Source organism: Gambusia affinis, linkage group LG16 (genome assembly GCF_019740435.1).
Source record: "Gambusia affinis linkage group LG16, SWU_Gaff_1.0, whole genome shotgun sequence".
Taxonomy (NCBI): Eukaryota; Metazoa; Chordata; class Actinopteri; order Cyprinodontiformes; family Poeciliidae; genus Gambusia; species Gambusia affinis.
The window spans coordinates 11,575,822-11,593,820 of NC_057883.1; the positions used below are offsets into that span (position 1 = coordinate 11,575,822).

Genomic DNA, 17,999 nt, shown 5'->3' on the forward strand with positions numbered 1-17,999 from the left:
TGCCAGAAATGGGACAGCTGTCACGAACTGCTGTCCGCGGACATGTTTGTTTACCTTTTGCATCGACTCGCAGTTCACCCAGTGACTTTAATCACACACATGTTGCTGTCCAAAGTTTTATTTGTTTGCTAAATTTCCCAAGACGCGATCATTAACTCTTCGGGTTATACGAGCGTTTTAAGACAGATCAAAACTTACAAAACTCAATAAGAAACAATTTATTGCAAACAGAAGACACTTTTTGGTGAAGCTCATAAAAGCTACATATCAAAAGCATAAAAAGGCAAACTTAACAAACGTATAGCTTGTTGCATTTTATTAATACATAGTTAAGACAAGTGCCTATGCTACAGCCGCACATGTGCTTCCGCATGAGTGGGCAATGAAAATAAACTAACGGAGCTTTTTCTGGCAGATACCATTTTTAAGTTTACACATAAAAAGTTTTTTTTATGTGAAACTATTTATTCAACTCACCTAGGCTTCAGAAATCTGCATATTATTATTTTTAAAAATAACACTGATAATATCTTAACTACAGTTATGGTCAAGTACAATCCCAGTTTAAAGATTTCTCAAAACACCAGGAACATTTTCATTGAACTTTAAAAGAAAACAATTCATTAAAAATATTAAAACACAAACGAAACACCTTCTTAATGTGCCTTCCAAGACATAACCAGTGCTAAGTAACTTTCACAAATCTTCAAGAATGCCCTTTTTGTTAGTTCAGTCTGAAACATCATCTGAGAACCGAATATAAAAACCACATTCAATCCCTGAGTACAGCACAGCTCAGAAGTCATCATCACTGACATCTTCATGTTGGTTTGTGTTTGTCTCTTCAGCAGCTACTACGTTTTCAGAGTCTGTTTTGCTAGACATATGTAACGACTCTGACAAAAAATTTCCCAGATCCTCTGCCTCCTTAGACGGCTCATCACTTTGGTTCACATCAGTGCTCATAGTGATGTGCTCATAGTTTTCATTCTGGACATTCATTTCAGTAATATCTGTCTGAAGAAAGTCCCCTTGACTGTCTTGACTACTGTCTATAAGATCTCCACTACAAAACGTTAAGCCAACACTTTCTTCATCCTTCTCTTTCTTCTCGTCCTCTGCCCTTGTTTTGGTTGAAGAAGAAGTTCTTACAGGAAAGCATGGGCGTGTAGAAACCCATGAAAGATCATCATAATCTGACAAATCAGGAGGATTAATTTGTAAGGCATGAGGAATGATGTCATCGTCTTCTTTAGTCTCTAACGGTTTAGGCCCAAATTCAAAATTCGAAAATACAGAATCAAGTAAAGCTTTCCCATGTTTCAGAGGGTCTTTAGTTGAGGTGGATCTGTCGGAGGGTTCCTCAAATTCATTACGCAACACTTCCAGAAGATGGCGCATTTTACCCTGAAAAAATAAGCATAGTAGGATCTTCTTAAGCTGTTAACAATGCTTATTTAACATATTTGGTATATTATTTAAGCTATACAGTTACCTCATCAAGCCGATGCAGATTCATTTCGATATGTCGATTCATCACCCGATTGAGCATCCTTTCAAAAGAAAGATATATTAAACTCTACATATTCTATCAAAGTGATAGATCTTCAATTTAACAAGCACCAATCAATAAAATGAGACTTCTATATCCATTCATCTATCATTCAGGATGAAAAATCCATCCCATATTCATACATGTTTTCAAAACTTTTTCTTTTTCAAATAAAATACTGTGCATTTGTTTTCAGTCCTTTTTACTGTAATACCCCAAAATGAAGTCCAGTTCAACCACATTGCCATGTTCAAGTTTTCTTGGAAGTCAGAACTCTTTAGTTGAGAGTGTAAGTTTAAAAAAGAGGGCTTTGCTTTGGTGCCAACCACTGTTAGCAATACAAACCAAAAACAACATATTTCTCTCAATTTTAAGCTTTGAAACACAAAAGGAACATCTTTCCACTGGTTAAATGGGCAACATTAAACTTAGAGAACACATTTCTCATATTCTCTAGGCACAAACCCATACTGGGTCATAAATAGGACAAATAATTTCCATGTATTACTACAGTTCAGTTAAAGTTTATACCTAAAGTTAAAATCTTTAACAGGTCTTGAAAATTGTGTTTACAGATGTTCATTATTCCATATAAATACAGTCCCCAACAGACTTCCAACTCCAATTGGTTCAACAAAGTATTATCTCAAAGGGCCTGAACATAAATGCATGCCATGCTTGTCTAATCTCTATTAGAACAAATTTTGAAAACCGTGCGTCCCTTTCCTTCCACTTCACAATTTTTTTTCCTTTTTGTGTTTATTTTGTGCTTTGTGTCCATCATATACAACCCCGATGAAATACTGATTGTGACGGGACAATATCTAATAAAGGTCAAGGGCAATAAATACATTTTTCAAGGGAATATATATTTGTGGCAAAGAAAATTAAAAAGAAACCTGTCAGAGATGTGGCCCCTGGACAGAATATCTTCAGTCACAGAAGAAATGAATTCAAGGTACAGCAATTCTTCTTCTCTGTTGCCAAACAAATAGAAACATTTTAATTAAAGCTGTTGGTTATCTTTACAGTTTGTAGTTTGTTAAAGTATTATTATTTGGCCACGCTTGTAAATTGTGTGTACATATTTTTTTTGGTCTAAACCTTGTCTGTTTGGATACCCTGGGGAACTTACTCTGCCAAAATAAGGCTTCTAATAGGGGACTTTCCAACTCGTGGAGAGAACCTACAAAAGCAGGACACAAGTATACTTGAACTTTTTCTCAACTTATCTAGATAACATCTAAAGCAAATGCTACATGTCCAACCTACTGCATTGTTTCACCTGGATGAGGAGTCAAAGAAAGAATTGTCCCTGCTTTTCGTTTTATGCTCGTGTTGTAATGGTGGTAAGTATGAACCAGTGACCTCATCTTCAGACCATTCGTGCTCTGTGGAATATTCCTGTAAAACAAGACGGAACAGGAAATGAAAACAGGCAAGATTTTGTGTCATTATATCTCATCTCTGCTGTGGAAAGTATTTATCCTAACAGTTTCTGCTTTGTTTTTCTCTGATATTTCACCACAAGCCATTGTTGAGAAACGCAGCCAGCACAGATTTTGCATGACCCATTCACAAGAGGTTGATAAAGGGAAAAAAAACAAAAAAACATTAAGAAAACAGAATCATTAGCAATGGCATTGGTTCATGAATTCATTTTCGATAAATCATAAAAGTTACTTTTAGGAAAAAGGATTTTTAAAAAGATCTCATAGCCTTTAGACACAAATAGACAAAGGAGTCAAGTTGAGGACATTATTTACTGGACGGTGTCACACACCCCAGTCCTCAGGTGCTGGCATCCTGCAACTTTTACATGCATCTCTGGTCCATTGAACTGGAATCAAATTAATCAAGTCATAAGCAGGACTCTGAAGAACCTTATCCCATGCTAAAGGGTATGTCTTCCATTTGATGCAGGAGAGTAGGACCGGAGAGCCCCCTAAACTTTGTGTTGCACTGACCCACAAGGACAAATTTCTCTTCAAGATCAAATATTTAAACTTACCTGGGACAGCCCATCAGGTTCTTCAGTGTATTCCTTGTGGTCTGAGCTGCATAAAAAGAAAAAAAAACAATTATACAGATGGTAAAACAAAATATTACATTCATAAAAAAACTGTATAAAAGCCCAATTCGCCTTTTTCATATTTGATACAACTTCAACCACAAACTTTAATATATCTCACTTTTTTTGTGCTAACACAATGAGAGGCATAATAGAGAAGTTCACAATATGTTTTGCCCATTATTTTTTATGTAAGAACACAGGCACTGTCTGACTGCTTGGAGAGTTTTTCTGAACATCAGTTTTCAAACGATGCCGGATTATGAGTTGGATTTAGATCTAATTTTACATCTCCTTTGTCCTTATGATGTTGTTTATTGACAATGGTTTGCCTAGAAACCATGAAGACCTTCAGAAACCAGCCAGTGCATGTCACACTTGTCGGATTTTTTTATTGCGTTTTTTTTTAACACTATGTATAACTTTTCTTCCACTTCATAATTATGCACAATATTGGGTTAGTTAATTGCAATAAAACCTACAAAACACATTAAAGTTTGTGGTTCTAATGTTACAAAATGTGAAAAAGTTGAATAATTTTGCAAAGCACTGTATTTAAGTCACTATTAAATTACTTAAGAAATTATTTTCTTCATTTAAAGTACCTTTCACCAGCTGTCTCTCCACCTAACAGTTTTGAGTTGCTGTCATCCTGAGACGATTTAATCTGTGGTCCTCTGTAGTAGCGATATCTTGACAGGTATGAACTCTTATCGGACTTCAGGGTCTTGGGAGTGAATGGTTTCTCTTGAGTAAAGTGCTGGGAATGTTTTTCGAGCAAGTCTCCACTGTACGTCTTCTTCACAGGATCCTGGAAGGTCTTGTAGAAACCCTGATCTCTTGAAGCTACCAGCGAACATGTGGACTGCTTTCTTTGAAAAGTTGTGTCAGGGCTTCGGTATCTTCTCTCTGATGAAGGTCGGGCATAATGGGAATTGACTGAACAGGATGGGTAAACAATGTCCTTGGCATTGAAGGAGCTGTTTAATCTCGGGGTGGAGGCCATGATGGAGCTTCTTGGGAAGTGGTAGGGGTTCTCATCATACTGCTCAGATAAATGAAAAACGCATTTTATCAAGAGTTGAGGAAGGAGCCAAGTTTAAAGTCATACAATATTGTATTGCAAAGCACCAACAACCAAATGAACAGAGTAAAATGTAATCTCATACTTGCGCTGAGAAGCAGGACGTTCTGCTATTCCTATGTGAAGAAGAGAAAGCTGAAGAAGGACGATCATCTTTCCACTGCTGTTGCTTTCTCATCTGATCATTGTCTGTAAACAAATGATGACCATTAAAAAAAAAAACCTCAACACAAACTAATGTAGACCTCTCACAAGCATCAATGGACCATTATAAATGTAAAACAAAGTTGTAATCATGTTTTAGGTATTGTTTGGAATAACTTTAATCAATCCTAGGACAGGAGAAGAAAACTTTGTGTTGGTATGAATAAATCAAGGAGGACGCTGTCCTAAAAAAGTCCTGGCTTAGCTTTAAGTCATCTTGTAGATGTTGAATTAGTTTTCCATGAATAGCACTGGCAGCCCTCTATGCCTTTATGTTTTTATCTCCAAAATAAATGTCACGTTTTTGATTAAGCACAGAAAATTAAAGTTTTACAGATTACTTTGGGACAGTCTTAATAACCTCAAAACCCAAAGAACTTAAACTGCTAAAGGATTATATTGATTCTTTCATGGGTCAATTTTGTTTACTGAATAATAATTTATTAAACGTTCCTGATCTATGCAACGTTTTTCTCTACAGAAACATGTGTAGTTTTAACAAGTTTCCACCAGAGGACAAGAAAAAACTATAGCTGCTTAGTATTGCTGAGTAATTTAATGTCATTTGAGATTTTAATATTTAACTTCAAAGTCTATGTAGGGTTAGCATGAAATGTCTACTTACAGGTGATAAATTAAAAACCTAAATAATTCTATTTTATACCAGGTTATGTAACTGAGCTTCCAATAAATGCTACTATTTGAGGCATTCTAATGTAGTTTTACAATTTTGCTAAAGAAAAGGAAAACAATATAATTTGTGATCAGGTTTTTAAATTGAAACACAGTTTAATAATTGGGTACTTACACTTCACACTTTGCATCAAGCTCTTGGGTGCAGAGGTATCAATAGTAGCTACAAAAGAAAGACAAAAACATCATTATTACAGTGAAACCCCATTAGCATTAAATATTCCAAGATCTGTTTCTGTTATGATAAGTGGTAAAAGGAAAGTACACCCTGGGGCTTTACCTAATACATAGTTCAGTTGTTCTTTATCAGGTTCTACAAGAGTAAAAGTTAACTTAAATAGATGAGACAGAACCCTAAATGGCATTAGGAAAAGACAAGGAAAGATTGAAGTAAAAAGATGTCCTCGACAGCCTATTGAACTATCTTAACCAACAGTAAACGTAGCTTTTTCTATTTGTCTTCATCAGTCCCTCACATCATGTGAAATTGCTCTGACCAACTCAGATCATTCACGTTTGCACAGCTCTCTTAAAGTGCTCTTTCACCCTGTATTTCTATGCTGTGGTCAGGACCTGATTGTTTTCTTTTGAAACCATGCTCTTGTAGTTTGCTGCTGTTGGGGATCAGTATCTTGTTTCATGACCCAGTTGGTACCAAGCACCAGCTGCCACACCAAAGGCCTCACGTTCACAGGTAAGGCCAGGATAGACGGAGTACAAGATAATCAGGTACAGTGGCTGTAAACTCAGGTCAAATCATCATAACTTCACCACCATGCGTTCGTTTCCTGATATGCTGTGTTATGCTTTTTGCCAACTTTGATGTGATGTATTATGAGTAAACATCTCTAAATATTTCCAGAGGTCCCATGGTTTTTAAATCATGCTGCCATGTAGAGGTGGTTATACTAGATCATGATCAGGTCATGATCAAGTAATCAAGTGCATTACCAGTCTGCTACTTCACCTACTTTGTTTTTTTTTATTGAAGATATATCTAAAATATAGCTCACCTTTAGCTGAGTAAATCTTTTTGTAATGGGACAACATGTGATCTTTAATGATGGACCGAGCCACTTTGCTGGAGGACTGAGGACAGAAAGCTAAAAAAATAAAAACAGAAAAAAATTTTAATGAATAGAACCGTTTCTTAAACACTTATCATGTAAAATGTCATTCTTCTGTGGGTTACATTTGTTTGAACCAGTTCCTAAAGCTGAAAATGAATTTAAGTCACATATTTTTAGGTGGCCAGGATTGAAATGTGAGCAATATGACAAGGAAAAAAGGAATGGACATACTAATAATTTCTTATCCAGACTTGTAAAAATAATTAAAATCAAGTTCCAGGTAGATAAATTATAAAACTAATCTATAGATAATTGCTGTTCCTTAGTAGGTTTACTTACAGATGTTTCTAATTTTCTGCCTTCTCACTCCAGAGCTGCCCTCCAGTCCAGATGATACACTCCCTTAAACATACACAGATGTTAAACTGGACAGCTGCATACAGTAAAAATTACCAGATGGTGCATAGTAGGCACATGTAAATATTTGTATGCTTTCTGAATGACAAGATAAAGAAGGAAATCAATCTATATCAATATATATTCTGTAGTATTATTTACATACTACTATAGAAAAGTAGTATGTAAATATAATTATTGTATTATCTTTATGGGTATTTGTGAACAGATAATGTTAAAAAAATTTATTAACTATATGCAAATAATATCAAAACGTAAGTTAAGGAAAATACTATGTGCTTAAAACTGTATTTCAATATATTCAGCAAAGTCATTCAACATATGGTTTTGAAGTTAATTGAAACACAGCATCAGAAATAAAACGTATTCGCCCTCATTTGGTAAATAATATGTCCAAGGCAGAACCAATAAAATTATTTCAGTTTGTTTTTCTAAAGTCTTCAGAAGAATTACTTGAGGAGCATAAAATGCTACGATGAGCTAGCCAATGCTAATAATTTCACACCTGTCCTCGACTCCATTGAAACGTTAAGTTCAAGGTATCCCATTTTCTTCAGATATATTCAAAAGGAATGGCGGCAGGGGTCGGGTATATCCAGAAGCCTCCGGTTGTTCAAATGCGAACATGTTTACGAGGCAAAATGAGGTACTAACTAACTAGCTTCAACAAACACTGAGCGAAGCTTTACTGTCGCCATGCTGGTTGCTAAGATGGGCTACGTAATTACGCCAGTATACGTAAGAGTGGGGGGATGAATGGGATGAACCAAACCGGAAGCATTATCGTTACGCTTTTACCACAGATCCAAATGTTTCTGTTCAAATTCCGTGTTTTTATTCCTTATTTACCAAAGATATAAATTAGCCTTAAATTGCCGATTCAGTTGCATATAGAATGTAATAAATAAATCGGACTGGTAAAAAGTTAATCTAAACGTTTTAGTGTAGATTAGAGGTGCCTAATTGTGAAGCAATTTAAAATGTAAGAACAGCGCCATCTGAGGTCACATTCTCCAAGGATAACAACATTTGCGGTTTTGTTTAAGCAGCAGGTGGCGACAGAGCGCAAGATCCAGTCAATAGAGTTGAAGAAGACACGCTAGCGAAACTAAAGACACGCACACGTGATTCGCGCTAACTGGAGAGCAAGATGGCGGTGGCTGTGCGGAGCTTGCAGGACCAGCTCGAAAAAGCCAAAGAAAGCTTGAAAAATGTGGAAGATAATATTCGTAAACTGACCGGGCGGGACCCTAATGAATCACGGTAAGCGAATAATAAACACAGTGAACGTTTTTATTCGATAAACGTTTCTTATTGAAGCTATTAACCTTCCTTGAATGTGTGCTAACTTAGTTAGCAGGATGTGGCCAGCCTGCAGGCACACGCCACCTCCCTGTTGTTTTCCCAGTTTAAATGGGCATTTTTTTTCCATGCCCATTTAAACTGTTCTGTTAATTACATTTTTAAAGTAAAAAGATGTTTACACAGTAAGTTTTTATTATCTTAAATCTACAATAGCGGAGTTGTTGGTCGGCAGTAGCCGATCGTTAGAATGTCACCTCCTTTTTTTATAGCGCAAATTTGCTCCACTTCTGGTGTAGGGCCGAAGCAGCTCTCAAAACAATGAATCTACCTTTTTGGCTGATGCTGGTTTGCAGAGTCAATTCCTTGTTGACTATTTTAATTTCTATGTTTACAGACCGGGTCAGCTGCGTCGGCTCAGTGGCCCCATGGTAGGCCTGGGAGGAGGTAGAGGCAGAGGAATCAATCTCCTCAGGTAATAACGTGCATTTAAAAATAATTCAAAGTGACAAATGGGGTAGAAACCAGACATTTTAAATTAGACTTCTTCTATTCAGCCCAATTATGAAAGAAGTAAAAGATAGGTTTAAATAAAAACTAATGAATTAGTACAAAAAGAGCAATAGATTGTGAACACCTGTAGGTAGGTTTGTTGGCAACATTTGCAAACTAGTTATATGTCAAGCCAAATTATTTAATCTGAAAGAGCGTTAAACTTAAAAGACTACTGTCATGTATGTAGGTTTAAAAAGTGATGCATTAAAACATGAGTAAAATTGTGACCCAAAATCACTTCATTTCTAAGCTGTTCCTTATGTTATTGGTACAAAATGTTAACAATCTTTGAATAATCTGTCCTCCAATGATGAGAAGAAATTTGAATTAACTTTACTTGAAACACTTTATTTAACTCGTAGGTCACTCTGACACCGTAGAAGGATAATTCAGTGATTACAAACATGACAAAGGATACCACACTGAATCAAAAAGACTAATAAACCCCAGCAGATTTTGAGGGAATGGAAAAGCCAATCCTATTATTAATAAGTTGAATTTCTTTCTTATTTATTTTTACTGTTTATTATAATCTGACTTTAAACAATTAATCCACTCCAGAGGTAAAAACATTAGTGTAAGAAGTACATAACTCATTTAGCACATTGATCACCCTATATATGTATTTTGATATTTCTGTTGCTCAGGTTGGCATTAAACAGTGTTTGTGAAGATCAACGTAATCAGCTTGATGTAATTTGGGCCCAAACTCTGAAAGACTGTTCTAAGTGGGTTGAATCCTAACATTTACACATGGAAGGGTGACCATAAAGAATATCCTTTAGTAATTTTCTAGTGATGAAAAAGGCTTGTAGAATAACGCAACAATAGTGGTTATTTAAAAAAACATAAGCTCCTGTTTGTTATTCCTAATACTTTGCTTTGTTTTTCAGGCGCAGTCTCTCAGATATGGGAAGCGGCGGGCCCCCTGCCAAGCAAAGGGACATCGAAGGAGCTCTACTGAGGTGAGAACTGCATCACTTCATGTGTTTTCAGCTGAGACCATCCCCTCATACAGTGTTAGGAAAGGAGCTGGGATCCCCACATGGTCTATAAAAGCATAGAATTTAATTCAAGCTATCTAAAAGTTATTAATCAACATTTTCTTATAAATTTGACTCTATTTGTTTATGCTTACATTATCTGTCCCCCTGGTAGTTTGTTTGCCCGTTCTTGTCACTTATCCCTCTGCATTTGAGTTGGATATTTTACCCGGCCCTTTTTTTGCTGGAGATTCTATTTTTATAAACTGACCATTGGATTCAAAGCAAGTATTTTTATAAATACCCCAAATGTGAGCTCATAATGAACTGAAACTTTACCGGTTTAAATCTTAAAAGTATCTGAAAAGATGATAAAAAATGTTGTTTTTTTTTTTGTTTTGTTTTGTTTGTTTTTTTTTTTACTTAGCTATTTATCTAAATAGAGGTCGAAAGTACTCTGAAGCAGTTTGACTCTTCCTCTCGCTATTGGTTATGTTTAGTTTGTAAACACAAGTATGTGATGTCAAGGTTTTCATGAATATGCTTTCCGGGGTTGGGAGGTCTGTAACCTTTTTGCTCTTAGACTCCTTTTTGTTTTTACTCACATGAATGTAATGTACATTTTTATAAATCTGACCTGAGCAATGAGACAACTTTTTATACACCATCGGTTGTGACCGAACTGACTGATATTAGTTTGCACTAAGTTGCAGGGTTGCTTTTCTAATTAATAGTAGATTTCAACTGCTGTGATGATGATTCATGCCTTTTTGCATCACCCTTTCTTCACACATTCTATTGTCTTAGACACAACTTCATTTATGGACATGTGCAGATTTTTGCTATTTATTTTGTGTGAATCCTGGCTGCAGATCTGTTTAGCTGTATTTGTTTATTTGTGTGCAGGCTGGCAGGTGATCAGAGGGCCAGGAGAGACGTGCGTCATGACAGTGACGCCGAGGACGATGACGATGTCAAAAAAGTAAATTGCAACATTTGCTGAGCTTTATTATAACTTTACTGGATAAATACCTCTATATTGTTTTTATTCCCTTTTTTTAAAAAAAGGATTATATATTGTTTGTTTGTTTTTTCTCTCCCTAATTATTAGCCGGCGTTACAGTCGTCTGTAGTAGCTACCTCCAAGGAGAGAACACGCCGAGACCTCATTCAGGATCAAACCATGGATGAAAAGGGGAAACAGAGGTAAGCCCAACACAAGCATAACATATAATCATATATATATATATATATATATATATATATATATATATATATATATAAAACGTAAAATTTACCGTTTTGATCTAAATGTCAGGAATCGGCGCATGTTTGGCCTGCTGATGGGGACACTGCAGAAATTCAAGCAAGAATCGAACGTCTCATCTGAGAAGGTGCGCAACTATTATTATTATTATTATTATTATTATTGTTTGTTTTAGATCAAATGAACTATTGTCGAGCTGCGAGTCTAAAATGATAATATGCACTCCCAGCAGGTATAGAACTGGATGATTCCTGTTGCATTAGTTGTTCCTTTCCTTGTAACTCATTACCATTTGTTTGGATCACAGCTAAAGCGACGTTCAGAGATAGAGCAGAAGCTCGAGGTTCAAGCTGAGGCCGAGAGGAAAAAAGTAGAGAATGAAAAGCGAGAACTGTTCGAGGAGAGAAGAGCCAAGCAGACAGAGCTGAGACTGCTGGAACAGAAAGTAGAATTAGCTCAGCTGGTAAGAAAATGTTATCACAGTTTTATTGATACTGATGTACCAGTATAAAAACCTTGACATGCAGTAATTACTGCTTTATAACAATGCATCTTGCCTCCAACTATAGCAAGAGGAGTGGAACTGCCACAATAATTACCTGGTGAAATACATTCGCACCAAAACCAAGCCTCATATCTTCTACCGGCCTGGAAAAATGTGCTCCGCAACTCAGAAACTCCTCGAAGAATCCACCAAGAAACTCAATGGTCAGTGTTCAACTTTTTAAATTGTGTTCATGTGGACATCGGTGTTACAACTAATGGGACAGTTTGCAGCCTGCCTTGTAGAGCTTTTTGTTTTCCTCGGTTTCTTGAAAAGGATCTCTGACATGTTGTATAGGAACACAGTCTTAGGTGGCCACTGATGCCGTGTAATAATTAAGATGTGATTAGGGATTAGTTGTTTTGTCACCCCTGAGAGCAGTACACAGTAGCCATCTTAGATTTTTCCAAAATAAAGTAAAATTTCATGTTTTATGATATTTAAACTTTATTCGTAAGGTGTGGCGGCATGCTGTGATCATTTGTATGTACAGGAAACCCTGAGGTTTATAAGCTGATGCTCTTTTGCTTTGTGGCAGCGATAAATACTTCTAACAACGTTTCAGAAATCCAAAGTTCTTTCTTTAAATAATGCTTACCTATAAACTTTTGTGTCTGTGCAGCTGTGTTTGAGGAAAGGCGTGAGGCATTTGCCGAACATTTGAGCAAGATGGAGTCGCGTCCCCGGCGCCAGCCGAACCGCGACCAGGATGGCAGCTCAGCCTCAAGGATGGACCGCCCGGCGGAGGGTAAGCCAGCAGGTCAGGTAGAGAAGCGGAGAGGTAAAAGGGGGGAATCCAGGAGGGAGGAAGATGAGGATGAGGATGAGGATGATGAGGAGGAAAGGGAGAAGGAGAGTGACAGGAAGGAGATGGGAGGGGGCGATGCAGAGGAGGGGGAGAAAGAGGGGTTGGTTAAACTAGAAGATGTGGAGGAGGAAGTGATGGAGGTGAGAGAGGAGGGAAGCAAGGAGGAGGCAGGAGAGGAGCAGAAGGATAAGAGTGAGAAGGCAGCAAGTCCAGAGTCAGAGGAGATGGAGGTAGAGAAGGAAGACAAGGGTAAGGAGGAAGAGGTAGAAACAGACAGGAAGCAGGAGTCCACAGAAATCCAAGAAGAAAAGACTCCAGATGTTCAGAGCTGTGAAGCAGCTGTAAGCAGCCTAGAGATCCCAGACTCCAGCGACGAGCCCCCACAGAGCCTCGCTGCGGGAGAACCAGCAGCACAGTCACCCGGGACGGAGACCGCCTCTCCAAGTCAAGAACCCCAAAAGGCCTCTGCTGCCCTTGCTCAGGATCCAACCAGTCCTACACAGGACAGCATGGCTCCAGAGTCCAGCATCCAGGACTCCACAGCGGAAAACCAGACAGAGGAGAGAAAATCAAAGGGGGACGAAGAGAAGGGGCCACAAAAGCTGCTTGATTCTAAGGAGGTTGATGCCCCTTCAAAGGAGGAAGGGGAGGTGCAAGGCAGAGGGAGGAAGAAGGAGAAAGACGCAAAGAAACATCGCAGTCGTAGCAACAGCTCTTCCTCTTCCTCGTCTGGATCCTCCTCCAGCGGTAGCTCTTCCTCATCCTCCGGATCCAGCCGATCCTCGTCATCGTCTTCATCCTCATCGTCCTCGACGTCCAGCAGCCGCAGCAGAGACGGCGGCAAGCGAAAGAGGAGGCCGTCCGATAGAGGCAGAGACAAGAAGAAGGAGGAGAGAAGTCGACTGAAGTCAGGAGGGAAAGACTCGGCGGAGGGAAGGAAGAGAAGGAGTGAGGAGAAGAAGAGCAGGCCGTCCCGGAGCGATAGGGAGCATAAAAATAGAGGAGACAGGAAGGACAAGAGACGCTGATGGGCTCTTCTGTATAACCAGAATGGTGAATAAATCTTCAGCTGTTTTCTTTGACGTGGCGGTTTTTAAACACATTTGTCCTTTTTAAATCACCAGTTTCTTTTCTTGACAGAAATGTTTTAAAATAGATGGATTTCTTACAGTGCAGATTACTTGTCAGTAGCCAGTTTAAAATTTGTGGAAAAGTGCTTATTTCTGTTCTTCGTTTCCCTCTGGTTGAGTGCTGTTGTCACTGCAACCGTGGGAACGATTCAAAAAGAAAATGTTCCTTCTGCGTCCTTTTATTCACTGTTTGACTGACGTCAAATGTGATTTATCCTTCTATGTTAATTCTTAAACCTTTTTGTTTTTCTACTACAAGATCTGCTTAAAATAAAGTTGAGATAAAAGCAGGAATATCTTAGTTTGATTTTATTCTGGGTGTATTTCTCCATTACTTCTGTTGTATCAGCCTGATTAAAATTCAATTTCCACTCAAACCTTTTCACATTTTGTTATAATACAACCTAAAATTTAAAGCGGAGTTTGAAGAGGAGTTAATTTGATAATTGGGTTCAAGGCTTTTTACAAATAAAAGTCTGGAAAGTGTGGTGTACATTTAGTAAAACTTATTACAATAAACTATCTTCTGAAATCATAAATTTCATAAATCATAAATAAGTGAATATTTTACCATTCTCAGTATAGCTACCTCGTTTTCTTCAGTAAATTTTAGTCTTCAGTGATAGAAAGCTAACATGTAGCAAATCAAAAAGTAACCGTTATGTTTATATCAGTGCCAATGTTTGTGTATAGTAAGTCTAGTAAGAGGCTGTCGTCGTGCTTTGAAGCCGTCTTATCCTAAGTTTCCTTGGTGTGAACCTACCAGAGCAGCTCTAACTCCTCACTCCAAGGACAGAGTAAACTTTGCAACCCTGTCAGTTGTGCATCAGCATTGAAGATGATTCTGTGCTTCCCAGACCTTGTAATTTGTAAATAATCCTGGCTGGTCATGTTCACACAAGACATTTTCCTATAAACCATTTATTTTGATTCACACACAAAAAAAAATATTTTACATAATCTTTCACTGGGTGACCTCTTCAGTTGCAAAAAATGTGGTCATGTAAATGGATTTCTTTTTTAGAAAAGAAATCAGTCAAGCCCTTTTGGGGGTTGCTCCTGGCTTTCCTGTCGATGCTCTGGTGGGATATTGTGTGAAAATGCTCATCCATTTCCACGTGCAGCCTTGAGAACAAAATATGTCCCAATGTGCTGATATCGGTCAGTTCACAGTCCAGCTTCCCGTTCACTCCGGCTGGTCTGCAAGATCAACCTGTTCAAAGTATCTGCAGATGAAGAAAGAGAGAGCTCATAACACAAAGGGAAAAATGGATTCTATTTGTAATTGTAAAAATGTTTGGAGTCACAAAAATGTCATAGTTATAGTTGGTATTTTTGAAGTCACCTTGCAACAAGACAGATGAGCAGGTTGAGAGCAGGCAAGTTCTCATCCTCCTGACTATTCTGTTAAAACAAGCAATGAGCAGGTCGAAGATTTCAAGAAAATTACAGACAGAAGGGGAAAAAAACCAGACAAATTAGGCTGTGACTAGCTAGGAAGTCTACCATTGTGCTACGGAGCTGGGCACATCTCCTGGCCAGCTGCCGGATGGAGGAGTGGGCTTCAGGCAGCAGCGGCTTCTCCAAGCAGGCCAGGAGCGCGTACAACCAACGGCCCTGTTTAAGAGTTAGGAAGCAGACGATTTTGAAAAAATTAGCCAAGTCAGCCTAGTCAGAACTGTATATTGCAGTTCTGACTAGGCTGACTAGCCTATTTTCCTGCTTAGGAACCTTGGAGTAAATAAATAGCCAAACTCACCAGCTGTGGAACAAATTCTCTCTCTTCAAACCAGCTGATAAGGATGTCCAGCAGCATCAGCACCAGAGACTGCAGAGACACAGAGCCTGGAAATGAAACTCAATAGAGTCAAACTGTCAGAATTTGTGACGAGCGTTGAACGTACCTGATTGAATCTGCTGACAATGCTTAGCAGTGGAGGAAACCCCACCTGGATGCAAACAAAGAATTAGTCCCACATTCTCATAAACGATTAAGCATTTTTTCTGCTGTTTGAAGTTATCTTTTTTTTTTTTCTGTTGTGGAACCAAAATATTTTTTTCCCCAAACCTAAATCTTAATAAATCTTTCTCAAATGTAAGCAGGTTTAAAGTCTTTATTATAGTCTCCATGGCTAAAAGTAATTCCCACTTTCCCAAACTCAGATTTTTCAGTGTTGTCTACTTCCAGACGTCTTTTGGCTGCTAAGGAAGTCTGAGTCTTACGGATAATGTAGAAGTTTTACAACCTTGCTGTAGTCCAGTGCTGGCTCTTGGTCTGCCTCTGTTAGTCCGGATGATGAAGGACCCAGGTAAGTCTTCTCTCCTAAACAAAACCTCTTCCAGCCCTCTTCATCTGTCAGCTTTGGCTGTGAAAAAACAAATATTTCAAGGCTTTTAAAGCTGACTCTGTGATCAACAATTCAAATACACAATGGTATCTAAGCCTACCGGAGTTGTAAGACATCTTACCATCTGTACATTGTCATCTAGGATGTGGTTACTCCAGTGTGTCCTGTTCTTAGTGATGCTCTAAACACAAAGTGTGAAACGCACAAGAACTATGCTTGAACTTCCATCTTTGACGATAAATCACTGATTTAAATGTGTTGAGATAGCCATTTATGATTAGGAATTAATAACTGCAAGGAAGAGTTTCTGCATACCTGCCTGACGTCTGAAAAGTTACTGACTTGGTGTTGCTGCCAACTGAGGCTGGGGCAGAAGCCTACAGGAGCAGCAAGGCACCCTGCTACCTACAACACACCACACACGTTCCTTCTGTTACTTTAGATCTTAAAATACCTCGTAGGAGTGCTCATACCCTTTGAACTTTTCCGTCTTTCGTCATGTTAAAAGCACAGTCTTTAACATTGGGATTTTGTTGGATAGACAAAAACGAAGGAGTGCATCAATATAAAGTGGGGGGGAAAAAAGACTTCAGAGTGAGGCAGAGGTTTGCCTTCCACCAGCACAATGACCTCAACTGTACAGCCAGAGCCATAATATTTCCAAGCTTAGAAATGTTTCTGATTATAAAGCTGAAACAATCTTTGAGAATTAATGTTCACAGATATTCCCCAGTCTGAGTTGGCCTTAGTGGTTTTGCAAAGAACAACAGATTTAAAGCAGCTTATAAAATCCCAAGACAATACACAACGTGACAAAATAGTGAAAGGTTCAAGAGGTGTGAAAACATGTGGAATACAGTGCAAAGAGAGAAGAATCACATTTGTCTTCATGCTTTTCTTTGCTACAGGTAATGCTTCCTAATTAGAAGAATGCCAATTCTTCAATAAATCTGAGCAGTACTGTGTACATTGACTCACAGAAGCATTGACCGTTTGCTTCTTCTTCAGTTTCTTTGGGTCGATTTGAGCAACCACCACATCAGGACACAGTGATGCCTCCAGCCTTAAAAGCAAGGGAATAAACACATGAAACAAGGGTAGCAGTTGCGTTGAATTTGAGGGGAGAACCCTAAAGTGTAAACATAGGCCAAGGTAGACTGGATTAAAAGTGAACGGTTCTGAGCTAAACCTACTGGACTTGTCGCAAGTATTCTTGGGGGTTCCTGGGCGGTCCACTGAGGTCCAGGTTCTCGGTTCCTTCTCCACAATCCACCGGCAACAGCCTCGGCATTAACTCTTCCACGTCCGACTTCATTTTCTAACACTCACTGACCAACACAGCAGCTAATGGCAAAACAGTGACACTTTAATTTGCATCGTTTCTTTGAATACAAGGCGCCATCTTGATTGTTGAGACGCGGGATGATGAGGTCGTATTGTGCGCGAGATGTGTTACCGTGGTAACAAGCGCCTTTCTAGCGCCCCAAAATTCTGTTTCTCTTTCTTTATTGTGATTACTGCATTTATTGTTTAGTTTGCTTTAGTTCCATAAAATAAAAATAAAAAAATCTGTTTAATAGAACAAATATAATTGTTTTGTTTTACATAGCAGAATAAAGGTAGGGAAAATTACAGTTTAAAATGTTCCACATGCACAATTAGAGAATGTGGATCATTTTTAAATGGAACTTGTAAGAATCTCCCGTTTTAAAGAAGGTTGTGGAAGAAATTATTTTCTCCATTTAAGTTTAAATGCCCTGGTTGATCTACTTTTATATAATATATTTTTCAATAGTTAATTAACAGTTAATTTCCGTTTGGGCTCGTTAAAGTACTTTTGAATTTGAATGTTATTCAGCCAGTTGTTAATATTTAACATAGGAAGTTTTATTCCTCTATATAAACTTAATTATAATTTATTAACATTAATTAATCTCTATTTTACATAGAGAGACATTCGGAAAGTAATGT

General features: G+C 38.1%; 3 protein-coding genes across 3 annotated transcripts; 1 reads left to right on the top strand and 2 right to left on the bottom strand.

Annotated features, from left to right (window-relative positions):
- Positions 1 to 203: 203 nt before the first annotated feature.
- On the bottom strand, positions 204 to 7,810 carry spata7 (spermatogenesis associated 7). Its single transcript, XM_044143478.1, has 12 exons — positions 7,597 to 7,810; positions 7,014 to 7,076; positions 6,618 to 6,707; positions 5,720 to 5,767; positions 4,793 to 4,896; positions 4,229 to 4,668; positions 3,564 to 3,609; positions 2,838 to 2,956; positions 2,688 to 2,738; positions 2,452 to 2,529; positions 1,496 to 1,553; positions 204 to 1,407 (listed from the first exon to the last, which is right to left on the bottom strand). Exons 1-12 carry the CDS (start codon positions 7,637 to 7,639, stop codon positions 796 to 798), a joined length of 1,752 nt encoding a protein of 583 aa, XP_043999413.1. The 5' UTR covers positions 7,640 to 7,810; the 3' UTR covers positions 204 to 795.
- Positions 7,811 to 8,127: 317 nt separating this feature from the next.
- pnn (pinin, desmosome associated protein) lies at positions 8,128 to 13,974 on the top strand. The gene is made up of 9 exons (XM_044142630.1): positions 8,128 to 8,354; positions 8,791 to 8,868; positions 9,842 to 9,913; positions 10,838 to 10,913; positions 11,043 to 11,137; positions 11,250 to 11,325; positions 11,506 to 11,661; positions 11,768 to 11,906; positions 12,365 to 13,974. Exons 1-9 carry the CDS (start codon positions 8,242 to 8,244, stop codon positions 13,576 to 13,578), a joined length of 2,019 nt encoding a protein of 672 aa, XP_043998565.1. The 5' UTR covers positions 8,128 to 8,241; the 3' UTR covers positions 13,579 to 13,974.
- Positions 13,975 to 14,585: 611 nt separating this feature from the next.
- On the bottom strand, positions 14,586 to 17,474 carry gemin2 (gem (nuclear organelle) associated protein 2). The gene is made up of 10 exons (XM_044142631.1): positions 17,222 to 17,474; positions 17,007 to 17,091; positions 16,344 to 16,433; positions 16,150 to 16,209; positions 15,927 to 16,046; positions 15,585 to 15,629; positions 15,440 to 15,508; positions 15,187 to 15,297; positions 15,026 to 15,084; positions 14,586 to 14,906 (listed from the first exon to the last, which is right to left on the bottom strand). The coding sequence occupies exons 1-10, from the start codon at positions 17,341 to 17,343 to the stop codon at positions 14,867 to 14,869; spliced, it is 801 nt and encodes a 266-aa protein (XP_043998566.1). The 5' UTR covers positions 17,344 to 17,474; the 3' UTR covers positions 14,586 to 14,866.
- Between the last annotated feature and the right edge of the window lie 525 nt (positions 17,475 to 17,999).